Source organism: Poecilia mexicana, unplaced genomic scaffold (genome assembly GCF_051168715.1).
Source record: "Poecilia mexicana isolate PSO_F unplaced genomic scaffold, ASM5116871v1 scaffold_10, whole genome shotgun sequence".
Taxonomy (NCBI): Eukaryota; Metazoa; Chordata; class Actinopteri; order Cyprinodontiformes; family Poeciliidae; genus Poecilia; species Poecilia mexicana.
The window spans coordinates 29,354,460-29,372,020 of record NW_028263379.1 but is presented as its reverse complement, the minus strand read 5'-3'; the positions used below and the strand labels follow the sequence as shown (position 1 = coordinate 29,372,020).

At 38.6% G+C, this 17,561-nt stretch overlaps 2 protein-coding genes across 2 annotated transcripts; both read right to left on the bottom strand.

Annotated features, from left to right (window-relative positions):
- Nucleotides 1–1,685: 1,685 nt before the first annotated feature.
- Nucleotides 1,686–6,970, bottom strand: fnta (farnesyltransferase, CAAX box, subunit alpha). Its single transcript, XM_014993177.2, has 9 exons — nucleotides 6,778–6,970; nucleotides 6,282–6,367; nucleotides 5,334–5,448; nucleotides 4,623–4,727; nucleotides 3,928–4,054; nucleotides 3,631–3,779; nucleotides 2,882–2,944; nucleotides 2,435–2,624; nucleotides 1,686–2,323 (listed from the first exon to the last, which is right to left on the bottom strand). Exons 1-9 carry the CDS (start codon nucleotides 6,903–6,905, stop codon nucleotides 2,180–2,182), a joined length of 1,107 nt encoding a protein of 368 aa, XP_014848663.1. The 5' UTR covers nucleotides 6,906–6,970; the 3' UTR covers nucleotides 1,686–2,179.
- A 1,159-nt stretch (nucleotides 6,971–8,129) lies between these two features.
- aup1 (AUP1 lipid droplet regulating VLDL assembly factor) lies at nucleotides 8,130–17,436 on the bottom strand. The gene is made up of 12 exons (XM_014993171.2): nucleotides 17,174–17,436; nucleotides 15,907–16,044; nucleotides 15,656–15,806; nucleotides 14,224–14,411; nucleotides 13,146–13,218; nucleotides 12,676–12,749; nucleotides 12,364–12,430; nucleotides 11,386–11,488; nucleotides 11,158–11,295; nucleotides 10,800–10,939; nucleotides 9,541–9,629; nucleotides 8,130–8,511 (listed from the first exon to the last, which is right to left on the bottom strand). The coding sequence occupies exons 1-12, from the start codon at nucleotides 17,212–17,214 to the stop codon at nucleotides 8,466–8,468; spliced, it is 1,248 nt and encodes a 415-aa protein (XP_014848657.1). The 5' UTR covers nucleotides 17,215–17,436; the 3' UTR covers nucleotides 8,130–8,465.
- Between the last annotated feature and the right edge of the window lie 125 nt (nucleotides 17,437–17,561).

Here is a 17,561-nt window from a genome sequence, read left to right as displayed (position 1 = left end):
TTCGGTTTAAAGCTCAATAGTACAGGCACACATGCGTCACCTCAAACAACCCCACATGTAGCCTCCTGTGTGTGAGTGAAACCAACACCGGAAACAGATGTTTCTAAACCAGGCTGGATGCGGTCCAGGACTCAACATGGTACGTTAAATCCACGCTGCCCGCCGGCGGCTGCATCTGGACGAGGCTTCATGATGGCTGCTGTAAACACACACTCACATGTGGCCTCAGATCCGGAGACAAGCGAATGACTGTCTCCTTGTGCCTGTGATGAAACCGAGTGGTTTGTTTGGAGGAGTGCTGGGATTAATTAGTATTTTAATTATAATCTGGAAGTCTTTTTTAGTTCTGCGTTTTACCACTAGGGAGCACTGTGCTCAGAGCAACGCTTAATGAGGTGCAGCAGGTGTCTCTTCTTGTTTAATAAAAATGAAAGTGTAGCCTAAACCGACACTCGCATGTTAGCCTTGATTGTGTGTCATGGTGTGTTTTTTTTTAAGTCAGGTGCAGCTGGCAAACCGAAGCCTAAAACATAGTATCCTGCTGTTAAAAGAAAGAGAGAGAGAAAGAAAGAAAATTAAATCATTTCGAGTTGACTTTTCATTCAGTAATTCAAGTGCCAGGCAGTTTTCATGCTCGGTCCTGTCACAACTACCGATGACGTGAACTCTCCAATAACGATCCTCCACACCAAGAAGGGGGGAAAAATGGCGAGCAGCCTTACAGAAGACATAATTACAGACTACTGGGATGCAGAAAATGAAAAGAGGGGTGGATTGGGCTGTAGTGTCAGCAGAAGTAGGAACAGCTGCATCTAGTGGAGTAAATCCATTTCCAAGCTCGGAGGGAGTCCAGGACGTGAAGCTAAGGCTGTCAATCCGTGCAGCAGCACTCACAGGGGGCTCCAGGTTCGCTTTTCTCCTGGTGGCACGGGACAAAGCCTGTCCAAGAAATTTTAAACAAGTTGAATTAAATACTTCTTAAGACTTTTTAAATACCACTCTGAATTAAATTCAAGACTTTTCAGTCTTGAATTCAGATATATTCAGATATAAATATACAAAAAACGAACGTCTCCCAGCGAACTGGAGATAAATTTGCACCAACATGGCTAGCTAGTTAGCGGTAGCCTTGTGAGTCCTTTGGAGTAATTTTTTTTACATGATGTTTGAACCCCTTTCTATGACTTATTTGGGCTAATTTGCGACGTCGTGGTATACCGTTTGTGTTTGGACTCTTGTTATACCATAGCTCACTTAGCCTCATTTTTTACGTTTTGTTTGGACTAATTTTTGACGTAATGCCTCATTTGATATAATTTTCGACGTCATGTTATTCCATGGCCCGTTTGTTGTCAATGACACTGAAAATGAGCTCAAACGACACATACTATGCAGCATTTTCAGGGCTGCCTCAGTGGCCACCTTCATGGACTCTCATTGAGTGCACAACTTAAAAACGCTGTTTACAGATCATATTAGTGGAATGTTGAGTGGTAAAAAAAAATGCAGTTGCTAAAGAAAAACTACAAAACCGGACGTCCAGAGCAAACAATGCAGATTAGCTTCCTTAACACCTCAGCAGTCACAGGCTGATATTAGCCTCCATCCCATAATGCATCAATTGCTGAATCTAACTTCTGATTGATATTTTAAATCATTACAACACAATAAGTCAATGATCAGAGTCCAGCAGCACGGTAGTGTTTTATTGCTCAGCTGCTTTATTGTCACAGAAGGAAAAGGTTCTGCTAACAACTGTCAGTATTTTAACTAAAGTTATGTTTAAACATGACTTACCCTTCCACTCACACTAATAATCTTCCACGTTAGTTTGCAAACTAGCAGCCAAGTTAAAGTCCTGTTTATCTTTTCTGCCACCGACTTATCACCAGTTATCAACCCTCTAAGCTGCAGTTTGGATGCTGTTGTGCAAACAAAAGCAAAGAGTCCTTTCACACACATAAGATGTGTAATGATATATAAAAAAAATAACTACTTTAAACTGTTTCAGATGAAATAAGCAAGAACAGGGAGTTAATATTTATACGGAGTATACAGTCTAAGTGACAACATGTTTACTCCAAGACTGAAGGGATTTACAGAAGACTTTACAGCGATATCAAACTCCATGTGTTGGTTAATGTTAATGGAACATGGAGGGGAGTGTTAACGTGGAGCTCTAGCTGGCCTCCTGGGTCTCGGCCGGCTTGGTTTCCTCATTCGAGAGGCCGTCTGCTCCATATTTGTTCTTTAGTGAACGTCCCAAAAACTGCCAGTACTCCTTACGAATGGTGTCCTTCTCCTGGGCAAGAAGCTCACAGATCTTACCGGGAAGACAAACATGAAACGGATGAAAAATGAATCCACTGCAGCTTAAGAAATTGATTAAATAAAGAAAAAGTGCTAATTTCTCAAAGTATCAACAACTGCTCACCTCCAGAGCCCTTTTTAGCGTCTCCTTATGTTCCTGCTCCAGATTTTCCTTTTGGAAGCTGGACTCCAAAGCGTCTTCATAGCAATCGAAGAGGAAAGCGAGGAGGTAGGGCGAGCAGTGCGTCTCTTTCAGCTCCAGGACCTTTTCCAGCAGGCCCGGCTGAGACGAGAGGCCTCTGTCCTGCAGCATCCTGATGGGAACAAAAAAAGGTGGAAAAATATAAAATAAAAAATAGAAGAAACGCCGCCTCAAAGCCTCTACGTTTTTAATAACTGAATTGTGACCGTGGCCGCGGCCTCCTGGCGCAAGTTTAAACATTCCTGTCCTCCACACTGAAAGGGACCGATTCATTCTTAAACCAGAGAAAACCAGAAAAAAAAAAAAAAAAACTTCCCTTTCAGGGTTTCTAAGAAGTTAAATCTAACGTATGCGTGTCTCACTTCTCACCCTTTCAAATAATTCCAGGCGCTCTCGTTGTGAGGAGCCTTCCTGATCTGGTTCAGACAATACCTGACACAGAAGAAAGCATTAAAATGAATGAAACCTGAAAGAAACACTGCATGCATCATTTGACAGCAAATACCAGGAATTTCTTTGATTTTTCAAACAGGAAGACATGTTAACCATTTTCAAAGTATTAGATTTCCTATGAAAAATTTTATAGGTCAGATTTCCTATAAAACAGACTAAACTCAGGCTGCTTTGTTTTGAAGTGTAATGCTGCCTTGCAGCTTTAAAATTGGTTTTAGCTGATCAAAGGTAAAAATTGTTCCTAAGCTCTCTGTGAATCATCACATAAAATCCTCAAATAAATCAGGTCCTACAGGATTTTACTATTTTTGTGATGTTTTTTTACCCCAGTAAAATTCATTAACTCGTTATGTTGCTACTTTACAAATAATTGCACTAATCTGTGACAGTAAATGTTACTTTCTGTTATTCGCCATGTCATCACAGACTTCACATCAAGTAAGGCCGAGGCAGCAGAGTGGTAGAAGTAAGAAATACTGCCACCTGCAGGCCAGAGTTAGTCACTTAAACTATAACAATTTCTCTGGAAAATTTGGAATTCAATTAATCTGTTGATTTTGCACAAGAAACTGTATAACATATTAAAGTTTGTTTTTGGAGTATGGATACTTTTCAAGGAACTATTTATTAAAAGAAAAGAAAAATATTTTTTAAAAAACCCTTACTGTATCTCTCTCTGCACGATGGCCGGGTCAGAGAAGCCCGTGGTGTGAGAAATGACAAAGTGCCTTTGGTTCCACGCCGAGTTGTTCCGCACGTCTTCATCCAGAAGACTCTCCACAAAGTCCAGCTCGTTGTCCCACAGCTTGTACTCCTGAAGGTCAAACACAAAGAGACGCCGTCAGACGTGGAGCCCCAAAAGACACACCGTCACACCCTTGTTTTTCTTGAACAGAAAGAAAAACAAGAGTGGAGAAAAGATTCCCTCTGAGGGTTTGTGAGGCGAAGGAAGCGTCGCCGACCTGGATGACCCACTGCCTGTGCTGCCAGGCATGGTAGTTCTTGGCATCCTGGCTGAGGATGTCTGCGATGAACTGCAGCTCCGCTGAGGGGTCGTTCAGCCACTCCACCACCATGCGCCTGTGATGCCTGGACAGGAAATCAGGAAATACGCAAATACTGGGTCATAATGACTCCTGATTTCTATAAAATTATTCATTTTCCAATAATTCTGGGTTTTTTTTCATCCCTTGTTAGTCCTTTTATGTCACTGCAACAACAAAAAAATCCAAATGAACTAAAAATATGAACCTCAATTCTAAAAATCAAGATGAAGTAAAAATAAAAAAAGATGTATAGAGAAAGCCCACGTTTTGACTCTAATTTTTACATTTTTAAATCACTGCGATAGAGATTGTGATTAGAAATGCACCGATATGAACATTTGGTATATTTGGTATACACGATGTTGATATCCGATTTTAATACTGCTGTGATGGCCGATAACCAATATCATACAAAGTTTCTCTACCGTTTTGACACATCTGCAAAGAAAACAAGCAGAAACAAATGGCAACAAGATAAAAACAAATACTGGCTGTTAACCAATTTATCGGACCAATACCGATACGTTAAAAAAATGACAAATGTTGGATACCGATACCGATGTTAGTGATATTGTGCGTGACTTATTGTGATCAGTGGAAACACGACTCACCAGACTTGGTAGTTCTTGGGCTGCTCCTCGATGATGTTGGTGATGTATTTCATCTCCTCCCTCAGGTCCTTAGACAGAGCTTGGAGCAGAACTCGCCTGTAGTGCCTGAACAGGAGCAGATCCAGGGTTACATAGCACCACAACCTCACAACGGAACCCAAACATTACACAGTTTGAGCCCAAACTCTAATCTGTTGGGTTTTCCCTAAACATTTTAAATGTTTGAGTGCAAAGCGTTTACTTTTATCACCTGTACATTTGATGACTGAACACACTGCTGAAGCTGGATTTTGATTGGGTAGTGGTCTTAAAGGCCCGTTTCACTGTTTTTGGCATCTTAACTAACACAAATCAATTCTGTTTCAAAAATAATTAAAAGCAATCTCAAATGAAAAGTGTATTAACTTCCAAACACAGAATATTTAGTGCATTTATGAGGTTTGGAAATATCCATAATAAAAACCAGCTTGAAGGTTCAATATCGAGTCTGGAGGGCCACATAACTTCAGGCGGGCCTCAATTTTAACACCAGTACGTAAAGCCAGTTGAAAATTGTCCACTTTAAAACTCTGAGGAGGTGGAAACCTCTGTGCCCCTTCACCCCCCCAAAAAAAAAACAAATAAACTTTACACTGTGTTTCTCTCATTTTAAGCTCAATTGCTTTTATTCACTTTTTTGTACTGCTGTCGTCTCACAAGAGTGACGCTCACCACACTGTGTAGTTTGCCGCGTTCAGGTCGATGGCATCGGCTGTCAGAGCGAAAGCCCTCTCGCTCCTTTCGTCCTTCTTTAGGAGCGCGCGGAAATAGTCATAAACATCAGCAACTGTTGGATAAAACACACGGTGATGAGTGGCACGACGTTCATATCTGATTACGTTCAGTTTCCAAAACGAAAACACAGAAAGCGTCTCGTCACACTGCAAAAATGTTCCCCAGCTATTCGTTTGAGGTTGATTTCAATGAGTTAGAATGTCACTGTAAAGTTTCAGTTCAAGTAATTTCATTCAAAATGTGAAACTCATGTAGGTTTTTATTTATATTAATTTTTAGGATTATAGCAAGCAAATGATTAAAAAAGGTCAAATAAGAATATTGAAATGAACAATAAAAAAATATGGGTGGTAAATCAATTTTAATGATTAAATAAATCTTTGTTTTTGAGCACGTAATTTTTGAAAAAATATAAAAAATAAAAATACATACCAACGCACTCTAGTGTTTCCACAGTTCAGAGTGACGTCAGCCCACCTAAAAACTACTATTCTGTTTGACAAGCAGGTTTTATAGCTTCTATTTATTTTAACTTTGAATTCAGATCAACTTCCAAAAGCATTGATTGAAATAAAAGTCCGTTTTTTAAAATAGATATTTTCAGTCACCTATGATTTTTTTTTTTCCGGAAAAAGTGGGGTGGGGGGGGGGAAATCCATCAAAATCGGAAATCAAATTTTGAATAAATAAATCAAATCTAAGAACCTCCATTCTCCGCTAATTATTTATTGCAAATACTGTACAATGCTTGGACATACTTTCTACTGTAAATAATAATAATAATCTGTTATATAACAAGAGTTTCATTTTTTGAATAACTCAATGTTTTGATGATACTTTAATCTGCTGAGATGCGCTCCTGTGGTATCCTAGCAACCGCCTTACACTTGTCAGAGTAGGCGATCTTCACTACGGGATTTGGTCCGTCGTCTTGCGGAACAGGCTCCAGATCAGCCCACTCCTTCCGGTCTCTGAAAGATAAAAACACAGCACTGATCCAACTGCATACCTCAAATACCTCCGGACACCAGCTTACCACAACTTTGAAAACTAAAGGAGGGCTACTAACAAAACTAGATTGACCTTCAGCGTAAACTGTCATTTCTTTTATTACCGTGATGATTATTTGAGCATAAATAGAGACAGAAATTCCAAAGCAAAGCTGTTATATTAGCCTGAACCGAGTTAATTATTGTTACCTTGTGATAAATGACCATTATCATACTAAAATTATTATCACTATGACACTTGAAACACATTCAGCCTTAAAGAATTAATATGGAAAAAGTGGCGTCTCGAGAAACTTGTAAGAAACGCCTCCTTGCTAATGGAGTAGCTACTGAGGCTAGGTTAGCCAGCGACAACAAGACGGAAAAAGTACCTGTAAAAAATGTATCGGGTTGAGTCGGCGCCATAACTGTCCCCGAAGTGGTCCCCGACATCTACATCCAGCTCTTTCTGCTCTTTAACCCCCAGGGGTTCACTGGAGGGCTCCTCAACAGTTGACATGGCTAACTTCTAGCTTTGTCTCAGCCAGAGCGCTGCTTCTGCAGGAAGGAAGACGCAACTTCCGGTGCCTCCGTGAACGGTGGGAAATATCAGTTTCCTCCTAATCAGCAGTAAGAAAGGGTGAAAATCCGCATGTGCAACCGTATTTTAATAAAATCGTGTCTAATTGTTTCTCATAATTTCACAACCACTCACTTTTAAAACGAAACACTTTCATCACAACTTTCAGACTGTTTGACAGAAAATCAATTAAAGCAGCTCACTCAGCAGGTTGACTGGCAGATTTATTTCACGGTGGTTGTAGATGCAAAATTAAAATTGGTGCTCCAATCCAACTATCCTATTTTCTGTGATTATAAAACTGAAGATATTTTTATATGGGCTCAAACAAACTTCAATTGAAATAATGAAATGTTTCTGCTCTGTTGTGGAAGATTATGAAATCTGTACTTCCAGCATCTGGCCTGTTGACAATATCTGTGGCGTCACTTCAATATCAAAAATCCTTCTCTCTCATGAAATAACCTAATTTTCTGAGGAACTAAATTTTGAGATTTTAAATTAGCTGTACTTGAAATATAGACATATATGTAATGCCTAAAAAATCTCACTTTGTAATTTAGTGAGATGTTTTATTAGGCAAGTTGTACTTTTTTTAATTATCTGGGACATTTTAAAACGTATCCATTATAAAAACTTTAAAAAAAAAATCTTATAAATTAAAACCATTTTAAAAGTTCAGTGGTGGTATTAAGGAAGTGTTGGGGGCCGGGGGGAACTGTTCACAAGTTGATAAAATATGATTTAATATATGGTACGACCCTTCTGGTGAACCATATTTATCCCTAGCTTAGCCAGGTTCTAACAACGTCGTGTACTAGGCGCATTTAAACGCATCATGAGGTTGCCAGGAACTCTTGTTTTGAAAAGCAAAGGCGTGACAGCGGGGCAGAAATGGAAACTTTAAATCAGCGAAGTTAAAGACACCCGAAGAAGCACAACCGTAACTGTAGACGTCATAACAATAACTTATGTTTATCCAGGCATTCAAAAGACATTTTAGATTGTGATAAACTTGTTCTGAATAAGTTTATCACAACAAAACATTTATATATATATATATATATATATATATATATATATATATATATATATATATATATATATATATATATATATAAAAGAAAGCTCACACACCTTATGTTTCAAATAATTTCTTGAAAGCAAGGTCAAGCTGAACTTTATTTTCATCGACAACTCTGACATTATAAAAATAAATAGATGATTTACAGTCAGTGGATTGTTATACAAACCGTTATCAAAATTATGTCTCGGCCAGGATGAAGAATTAAACACATGCATAAAATCACCATTCAATGAATGTATACATGTTTGAATACTTTGTTGCCATTATTTGCGGATAACAAAACCAGTTTTTCGTTGTTTTTTTTTCCAGCTCGACAGGGTTGATAGAAAATAAAAATCACTTTCCAAAAGTAGACAGCAGGACAGCTTGAAGATGCCTCACTCCGACCAGTTTCCAACGATCCGACGTTTTGTTCAGTGGCTGTCTTCCGGGTCCAGTCCGTGCTTCTCGATGTAACGTCTGCAGAAGACCACTGCTGGTTAGAGAAATTAATCTCGCACAAACAAATGTCGTAGGCGTTATGGTTTGCTGTCTGCATACGGAGGTTTAAATCCGCTCTTCGTCAGCATGAATGTATTTTAAGCGATTCGTTTCAATTGTTCCTTTTTTCCAGGCGTGAACAATGATTCAACATCTTCAATTAAAATAAAAAAAAAACATTAGGTTTTAATTTACTGTGTTTTTTCCCCCTCTATATTTAAATTTGCATTTAGATATGTGTTAGAAGAAAATATCTAAATGTGAAACAGCATTCAGTTTTTATGCAAACAAATCTGGAACAAATTTCCAGAAAACTACAAAACTGCTGAAACACTGACTTCCTTTAAATGAAGGCAAAAAAAAAACACAGCACCTGCTTGCCTTTGATTAGTAGTAACTGGAACATTGAAAAGTATATTTGTTTGATTTTGATTAAATGTAATGTTTATTTTTGGTTTCATAGATGCTTGCTGTGTGATGTTTTTACGACGTAAAGCACTGTGACCAGCCGTGTTACAAAATAAACATGACTTGATTTGTGAGGGTGTATTAATACATTTTTGAGCTTGTATGCATAATTTATTTAGGTTTGAATGTGGGGAAAAAAATGTACAACACATTCAAACTTATGCATCTAATTCTTACTTTAGAAATGAATTCATTTTTCCACATTGGAAAATGTTTGAATCAAACACATAATTAAAAACCCGAACTAAATAATATATTTATGTTGATTATGAATATTCATAAACTTCTCAATGACACTGCAGGTAAATTACATCCCTCCTCATATCGCCCCCATTTATTGTATTTTTTCTAGCATAAAAAGCTGGGGGTTTCTTTTTGGCCACTTGAGGGCAGCAAAAGCGTGTCCAAACACCCCACCTATTTTTAATGGGAACCCGCTGATGTTCAGTAACCTTTCACTTTTAACAGTGTAAAAATGTTCTGTGGAGACATTGTTGGGTGCCAAGTCGTTTAAAACATGAAATTCCTCTAATCTCTCACCTTCTCGCGTAATTATACAACGCCTCTTTTCTTTGCTGGAGAGACATGTGTCTGTCAGCTGGCAATCTCCCAAACGTTTTGGCAGCAGGCTATGGAGAGGAAAGGTAAAAGCAGGAACCGCATTAGTCAAATAATAATTTGGACTTCCCAGGATTTTGAATACATATGAAATTTGTTCTACCACGTAAAAGTTGGGACAGATTACAGCATCCACTTATATCTGGGCTGCAGGTCGAAGTCCACAGACCAATCTGAGACAACTCCAACTCACAATTTAGTACTTAAAGGGACAGTTTAGGATTTTTGGTGTGTTGTTCTGCTAAACGGATATCAGCAGTGTGTATCTTACCTGCAGAAATTGAGTGCAAGACCAGATTTAAGGCAACCAGGAAGTACAAGAGTAAGACAATGCTAATCTCAACAACATCACAGCAGTTTATATGAACACTATTTCTATGATTTATTTTTACATTGCTTTAGTTTCATTCTTAGTACACGTTTTTCCATTTCCTGTGAAAATAATCTTTTTTTTTTCTGGGTAAAGTACCGCCCATCATGACAATCCAAAGATCCTCTAGGTATAAACCGCCATGATGTTTGTGAAACTGAAGTTGTTTCAGGACGTTATTGGAAGTCTTTTCTGATCTCATCCCCTCTGGCACGAGGCGTTAGCGTCAGATTCTGGGACTAGCTGATCTAGATTTATGCTAAATGAAGAACCAAGAGGCCCAAATTTATTCAAACCACTGCCAGATTTGAAATTATTTTTAACCAACTAAGATTTGTCTCTGACAGGTGAGACAGGAATGTCCTAAAACACAATACAATGTAAAAAAAAGAAAGAAATCATGTTGATTATTTACGCCCTTCTTAGAAACTTCCTAGGCATTGCAGCAGTCAAACCTTTCTTTTAATGGATGACCAGCAGTTCAACGTATTCTGACAAGTTAACTTCGGTGATGACCTTCAAGTCTTTGAGGTTGTAAGGACTTGTTGTCATTACCAACTCTGTTGCAAAGTAAATTTTCAGATAAACTAAAAAAAAAAAAAAAAACTGGAACCCGTAGGATAGCTTTTTTTTTTTTTTTTAAAGATCGCTGCAACAAAGATGTTGGTCAAATTGTAAAATTAATTTAAACCTGAATTTGTCAGGGATAACTGCTTTTTAGATGGCCGACAATTTTATGATTGTAACCTAGAGTCAAAGATAAGTCTAGGTTACAAGAGGTCAGTGAAGGCATCATTTTGAATGGTCGAACCTTTATGGCAGGAGAGGATCCAGAAGGGAAGGAGCTGATCCTGGAGGCTCCGTATGCTGACGTCTCAGTAGCTTCCATTGACGCTTCCTCTCGGTTCTCTAGCAGGTTTGTTATCGTGGTGTCAACACAGTTGGTTTTAGCTGGAAAAACAAAAACAAAAAACCACATGATTCTACCCTAGTTTTTCTTGATTAAATTTCTGTGACGAAAAAGTGATGCATTGTTGTGCATTTGATGTTACATATTCACCATTTTAAGGTTTCGAAAAACCTCAACATTTTCCGAGAGTGTACTCGCTTTTCAAGATGAATGGATGTGTTAACCACAAACCGTAAGGAGTATTAAAACCGGCCCGTACCTAAATCCCTTGTAATGACACTGATTGGGACGTGTGGCAGCACATCCTTCACCTGCTGGGCCATTTTAGCGATCCGGTGGTCATCTGAGCCCAGACTCTGGGCCATGAAGCCCAGCCCGATGGAGCCAGATGTGGCACCTGCAGAAAACAAAACGCAGCCACTTAAAGAATCCCAAACTGTGAAATGTGCCACACGGGCAGATTGTCTAAAACGGCTCATTTACTTACTTGTAGTCGTTTGTGGTACTGAATGTCTTTTCCTCTTAATGTGCTCTGCTTTATCAGCTTTAGTAATCTTGGTGGAGACCAGCCCCAGTTCGATAGCGAGAAGCTGAGCAAGACGACACACGTTAGAGTTAAAAGAAAAAAAGAGAGCCAAACAATAAGAAAACAGACTAAAATTATTTTGACAAAACTAGCATTCTCAGATTCAAAGAAATGTGCAACTGGGTAGGATATTTGTTCTAGGTTTTCTGTCAAGGGGATATCATACAAAGTATTTACAAAATGTGCCTGAATATTTGTGCATCGTGAAAAAAAAAATACTATTTACAAGAGAATGAAGAAGCTGTGCAAATAATCGCAATGTTTGTCAGCAGCTGTCATGGCGAAAGAGTCTAACAGCTTCTGAGAGGAAGGATCTGCAATGACACTCCTTTGTGCACCAGAGACGCAGCAGTCTGTCACCAGCTGCATGTCATCCAGCCAACTGACAATAAATTCATATCTAGCCAAAGAGAAGTCCCTCGAGAAAAAACCTACATAGAATGTATGAGATTAAATGGTCCTGCCATGACAAAATTTAAGGCCTGTGATTAATGTATGTAAGGCCAATTTACATTTCATTTAATGAATTTAAGACATTTTAAGGCTTTCATTTAAAAATGAAAAAATTAAATTAAAAATTTAAAACTTTTTAAGGCTTTCATTTCGTATAAATGAATTTAAGTCTTAAAACACTTAAATTATTAAATTCATATAAATTAATTTAAGACTTAAGGCTTTTATTTCATATAAATGAATTTAAGACTTTTTAAGGCTTTCATTTCAGAGAAACAAATTTCAAACTTTTTAAAAATGCGCGGAAACCCAGTGTTAAATGCCCGTTCGTCTTAAATCTGCTTGGCAGGCATCTTGAGGTCCAATAAATTCCACTTTTGGTTTTACATGTGTGAGTTATGTTCATCTCCAATGAGGGAATCTTACCTCCTGGACTTTGTTGGCAAACTCCTGCGTAGATTCGCCGTCTTGTCTGGAAACCGGTGGGAGCCAACTGAAATAAAAGGCGATGTCAAAAACCTTATTTTTAAAAGTCAGAACGCAAAGTATGACGATACTTACTGTAGAAACTTTTATTCTCTCAAACTATCTCAAGCTGCAGCTGAGTATCCAGCATTACTAGCTGTGAGCCAGAGGCTGTTAGTGCTGCCAAGGCAACATGTAACCACCACTGCTTTCTACCTCGACACTATCCCTGTCTATCTAACAGATGTTAAGTAGTGATAAAATATGTAGTACCTTACATGATACACTGTACATGGAGAGAAAAATGTCCACAGGAGGTCTGTTAGCCAGCTGGACTCTACCGTGCTCTGTTGGAGGAAACGAAACACATTAAAGATGGCTGTGTTATTATGTTACAGATGGGAAAAAACGACCAGAGAAGCTGTATTATCTGTATACAAATATCCTCACTTATATTGAAGGAGTTCATCATGGAGCTGGTAGAGATCTCTGTAACGCCTGAATGGATTACTCTCAGCACTGAGATCAGATTGAAGCAGCTGCTACTTCACTTTAAATGTGTAATATCAGATTTGGAACAAAGTCATATTTTGTTCATCGAAGATTTTAACCTCTTCAACATGTGTTTCATTGAGTCCTGGAACAATAATAAGCTAAATGACACTAATAAAGCAGCAGATGATTTAGTTTACAAGTGTTCTCCATCTATTCTGACCTGACACACAAGTTTAAAATCCGGTTACCAGAGAAAGCAGAGGTCTGGACACCCGTAAGGCCACAGGTTGGATAGAGTCAGTCAGTGTGAAAGGCCATGAGCTGAAACAGCAAACACACAAAAATACACATTTACTACGAAGCAAACACTATTTGGAAAACTTTCCTCCTGATATTAACAACATTAAAATACATGACAACGTAAACAAACTGTTATTTGACTATTTCGTTATCGATGACGGACGGCAAATTGAAACGAGTGGATTCTGACTAAAATCAGCAGCAGAGCTAATTAGCCAGCTCACGATACCAGAGCTGAGGATGAGTCAGTAAAGTGACCGAAACGCTGAGGTGGAAAAGGAAACTGCAGGCCAGGCGCCCACACAGGAAACACCTGGATGTGGCTGCAGCACAGCATCAAGACGCAAACCCAACCTTCACATTTCTGAATCACTACAAAGTATTCTGCCAACCTTGAGCTAAAGGTTAGATGATACAATATCACACGGCTTCCTGTTTTATATACAAAAAAAAAAAAACATTTAAAACAGAAGTGCATAAAAAATGCAAAACAGTAAACTGATTGATGGTAAAATAATGTGGTTATCACGGCGTTGACCTCCTCTGCTTTAGTTTTGTTCCATTTAGACGTTTCAGACTAAACTGATTTAAAAAATCGGACAAAGATAAGCCGACTCAAATCAAAAAGTGTTTTTTGGATAATGATATCTTTCATTGAGGGGATAAAGCAACACAAACCAACCTGGACCAACGTGAAAAAGTAATTGCCCCCTAAGCCTAATTAATGCCCACCAGACAGGAAGCAGTGGCTGATTTCTACACATTTGCAGACGTAGAGCAGATCAGTAAAAAAAGATTGATTTCACATGTAAGTATCAGCCGATCAACAAAACCTCAGGAAATCAGCACCGACTTATTGGCGTAACCCTAGCAACCAGTGCAGGATGTATGTTAATGCAAAGTTCAAAGGTAAAAAATGAACAGAAGTAAATGTGCCGATAAATGCTCTGAATATTTGTGTTCCTCTGTAAGACTCGGGTCAGAGGAAACGGACAGCAGGTAAAAACAAGAGGAAGGCAGACGGACCTGAACTTTAGCAGACCGGCGCGGCCGTTGGTGGTGTCTTCTTCAGGAAAGACAAGTAAAGGCGGGGCGCCGTCAGCGGAGCAGTACCTCTGGAGAAACTCTCCTACCGCCTCCTGGCCGGAGGCCGAGTGGATCTCCATGAAGCCCCGGGCCCAACACATGAAGCCCGTGGAGCCCTCCAGCTGGGGCTGAGGAGCAGAGGAACAATAACCGCTTACAACAAAACGTGGCAGACGTAGATATTTTAATTCAAGTTTATTTGTGTAGCACAATTTTAGCATTGAAAGCTAAGATTTAAAAACAAAAGCAGCGTCTCTTCAGCCTTTCAAACATTTCTGACCTTTTGTTGGAATGCTTTATTAGCTAAGCCCCTTAAGCCCGACCTCTGAGTCACTCGGGTATTAAAACGGCTCCGACCGCTAAATATTTACCTGAGCTGCAGCTTCATCACACATCACAGAAAAAAATAACATTTTACCCCACAGTACATACATATTGCCTCGCAAAAGTATTCATTTCTCTGCATATTTTCAGTGTGTTTCGTTCAGATAACACGTAACAGAATCCATAGAAACTAACCCACAACTGTGGAGGTGGAAGGAAAAATCCTACATTATTTAAATAGGGCTGGAATGAAAAATGCATGCCACACTTTTCAGGTTTTTATTTGACAAAAAAACATTTGTTTAAAACCATGCAGTCTTTCTTTTTTCTTTTTTCAATCTCCTTTGAGCATCCGACTGGTTAGTGTCCTCAGTTCATTCATGGACAGACTGAACAACATACTGAAATAAGCCGAGTATCGCTGAGACGATCGATTAGATTAATCGTGATGAATCAATTATTGAAATATTCATCAAATAGCTTAGTAGTAGATTAATCCTTAACTGGAGTATAGAGACTCAAAAAAAAAAGGCAAATTGCTGAAAGAGCACAAACCTAAAATTAAACCAAAATTTATAAAATATTAACATTTGCAATAAAAAAACCCCAAAAAAACAAAACTAACACTTCACCTGGTTCAAAATGTGCTAAAAAATCTCCCTTTAAACACTTTTTACTATTTAATTAATCAGTTCTATTCAAGGAATAGTCAACATATTATCTCTACACTGTATTGATACTGGAAGTACTTTGTTTTAGTTGCTGTGCTTCCTTTGCTGCATTTTAAGCGGGAAATGTTTATAATATTATTTAAAAAATAAGTAAAATTGATTATTTGCATCTTTTAATTCGTCTTTAATACTGTATAAAAAGAGCTTAAAGGGAAAATCTGCAGAGAAATTTTTTATCCGATTAATCGTCAGAATAATTGATTACTAGAACAATCGTTAGCTGCAGCCCTAATGCTGAGATGAAAAGGAGTGAAAAAAGAGATCAATGATCAGAAAACCGGTCAATTTGTTTTTTTAAGTAAAATCTGAACACTCACAGTATTGAAGGGGGTCAGGAGGTTGATGATATTGTGGTCAAACTCTGTCACATGATTGCATACGGAGAGCTTGGTGTTTTTATCCCGGGAGCGAGGATTTCTCTGTCGCACGTGCATCCCGAGGACCGAGCACATAACCCTGACGACAAACCTGCAAGCAAAAATAGATGTTAACGCCAACAGATCAAAGAAACAAATAGAAAAAAAATAAAGAACAATGGCCAAGACACGCCACCTTAAACGTTACTTGCCTCCGCACAAAGCTATCTGGGATTGCGCAGCTGACCAGGAAAACGTGAACGCCGATAAAAATCCGCATCAGCATCAAACAAATGCCAACTGGGGAGTAGAGGAGCAACAGGAGGAGAGCCACGGCATCTTTGGGAAACCTGCACACAGATTGTGGAAACGGTTTCAATTCCACAGGAGAAAAAAAATAAAATAAATCAAACACACCTAACATCTCTAAGTCAGGGCTAGCTTCTTACAAATGCCACACTTTCTGGACCAAAATGGGGCAGGTCTCCAGGTGTTGCTGGAAAATTCCCTGTTTCTTTTAGGACCATTTTCAAGTGTTAATAAAATTCACTGTGTATTTATGGCTGACATTCCTTCAGTGGTTCAGTTGATCAATAGGGATAAAATAACTTCACTCCCTCTTTTGAAGAACACTCTATATACATGTTTACAAAATACATAAGTTAATTAAAAAACGCCTTTATTTTGCAACAGATGCTTCTATTTAAAACTTGCAAAGTTTTAAATAGAAGTCAAACTCCTCATATGTGCCTCAAACTTGACAAATAAATTTGATTCTGATTTACTGGACTGCGCTGGTTTGATCTGCTCATACATTTCCAGATGTGAATTGGGCCTCACATTTATTGCAAATTTGACACTAAAGTACATAAACAGAATTTTTTTTATCATGGTTGAACACCAATGTGTAAACAATCAGATTCAGCATTTGCCATTTGAACAGACATCACTGAATGTTGCCTTTCATTTCTAATAACTTATTACACGTGTCCTTTGTGTGCGGCTCTTTGACATCAAATTCTTATTGAAGCGTGACAGAAGTAGTTTTTCTTTGCAGACAACAGTAAAACAACACGTTTATTAAACTTACCTAAACTAAATACTTCCTAGAGCAAGTGGACATGAACACAAACTTCACTTTATACCTTATATAGAGGCAGCGTTATTTTTGATATATCTAACTAAATGAAATAGTGATGCATATTCTTGCCAGTGTTGGGACGTGGACCCTAAATAAAGTTCCAGAGTAACTAATAGCAACATGATGTCTCTGCTACTTGGCTAATTAGCCTATCGTGTTTCTTTTCGAATGTTTTAACTCCCTGTGACACATTTGACCTGTAAATGCATCATATATCCGTCACCGACAACTTCATAACACATTGTCTCAATGAGGAATACAACCCCTCCACCACTGGCTTATTAGCTTTATTCTGGTTAACCAGGGAGTTCTAGTTAGCCTGCCGTTAGCTGACTTACCGACGAAAGTCAAACATGTCCTCAATCCCCCGAGTCTCCATGTCTGCCTGTCGGACTTTGGCTTGGCACACAGGCTAATGCTAAGAATACCACCTGACCTCTAAATATGGGTGAGTCATTACGTTCACAGCAGCGCTATGGTCCTCCACTGGGTGAACTGGTAACCAGCTAGCCGCGTCGTTCACTCGATAAACTGGCAACACAGTAAAACAGAACGAGCAGCTAGGTAGGTTAGCACAGCAGCTATCAACAGATGTTACTTCCTGTAGTATGGCCACAGTTCCTGTTAGGAACCGCTAAAATAAAGGATTTAAAAGAAAAAGTTGAGCTGTGCGTTTTTACTGATTAGACTCCGAAAGTTCAACTTGGATTTATGTACAGTATTTCT

Excerpts from the sequence above, each read along its gene's own strand:
- fnta (XM_014993177.2), bottom strand. The coding sequence starts at position 6,905 with ATGTCAACTGTTGAGGAGCCCTCCAGTGAACCCCTGGGGGTTAAAGAG. Across the intron at positions 6,368-6,777 it reads ACCCGATACATTTTTTACAG|AGACCGGAAGGAGTGGGCTG; the intron begins GTACTTTTTCCG and ends TTTATCTTTCAG. Across the intron at positions 4,055-4,622 it reads CCCAAGAACTACCAAGTCTG|GCATCACAGGCGCATGGTGG; the intron begins GTGAGTCGTGTT and ends TTTCCTGTCCAG.
- aup1 (XM_014993171.2), bottom strand. The coding sequence starts at position 17,214 with ATGGAGACTCGGGGGATTGAGGACATGTTTGACTTTCGTCG. Across the intron at positions 10,940-11,157 it reads TGTCATTACAAGGGATTTAG|CTAAAACCAACTGTGTTGAC; the intron begins GTACGGGCCGGT and ends TTGTTTTTCCAG. Across the intron at positions 8,512-9,540 it reads TTGTATAATTACGCGAGAAG|ACGTTACATCGAGAAGCACG; the intron begins GTGAGAGATTAG and ends GGTCTTCTGCAG.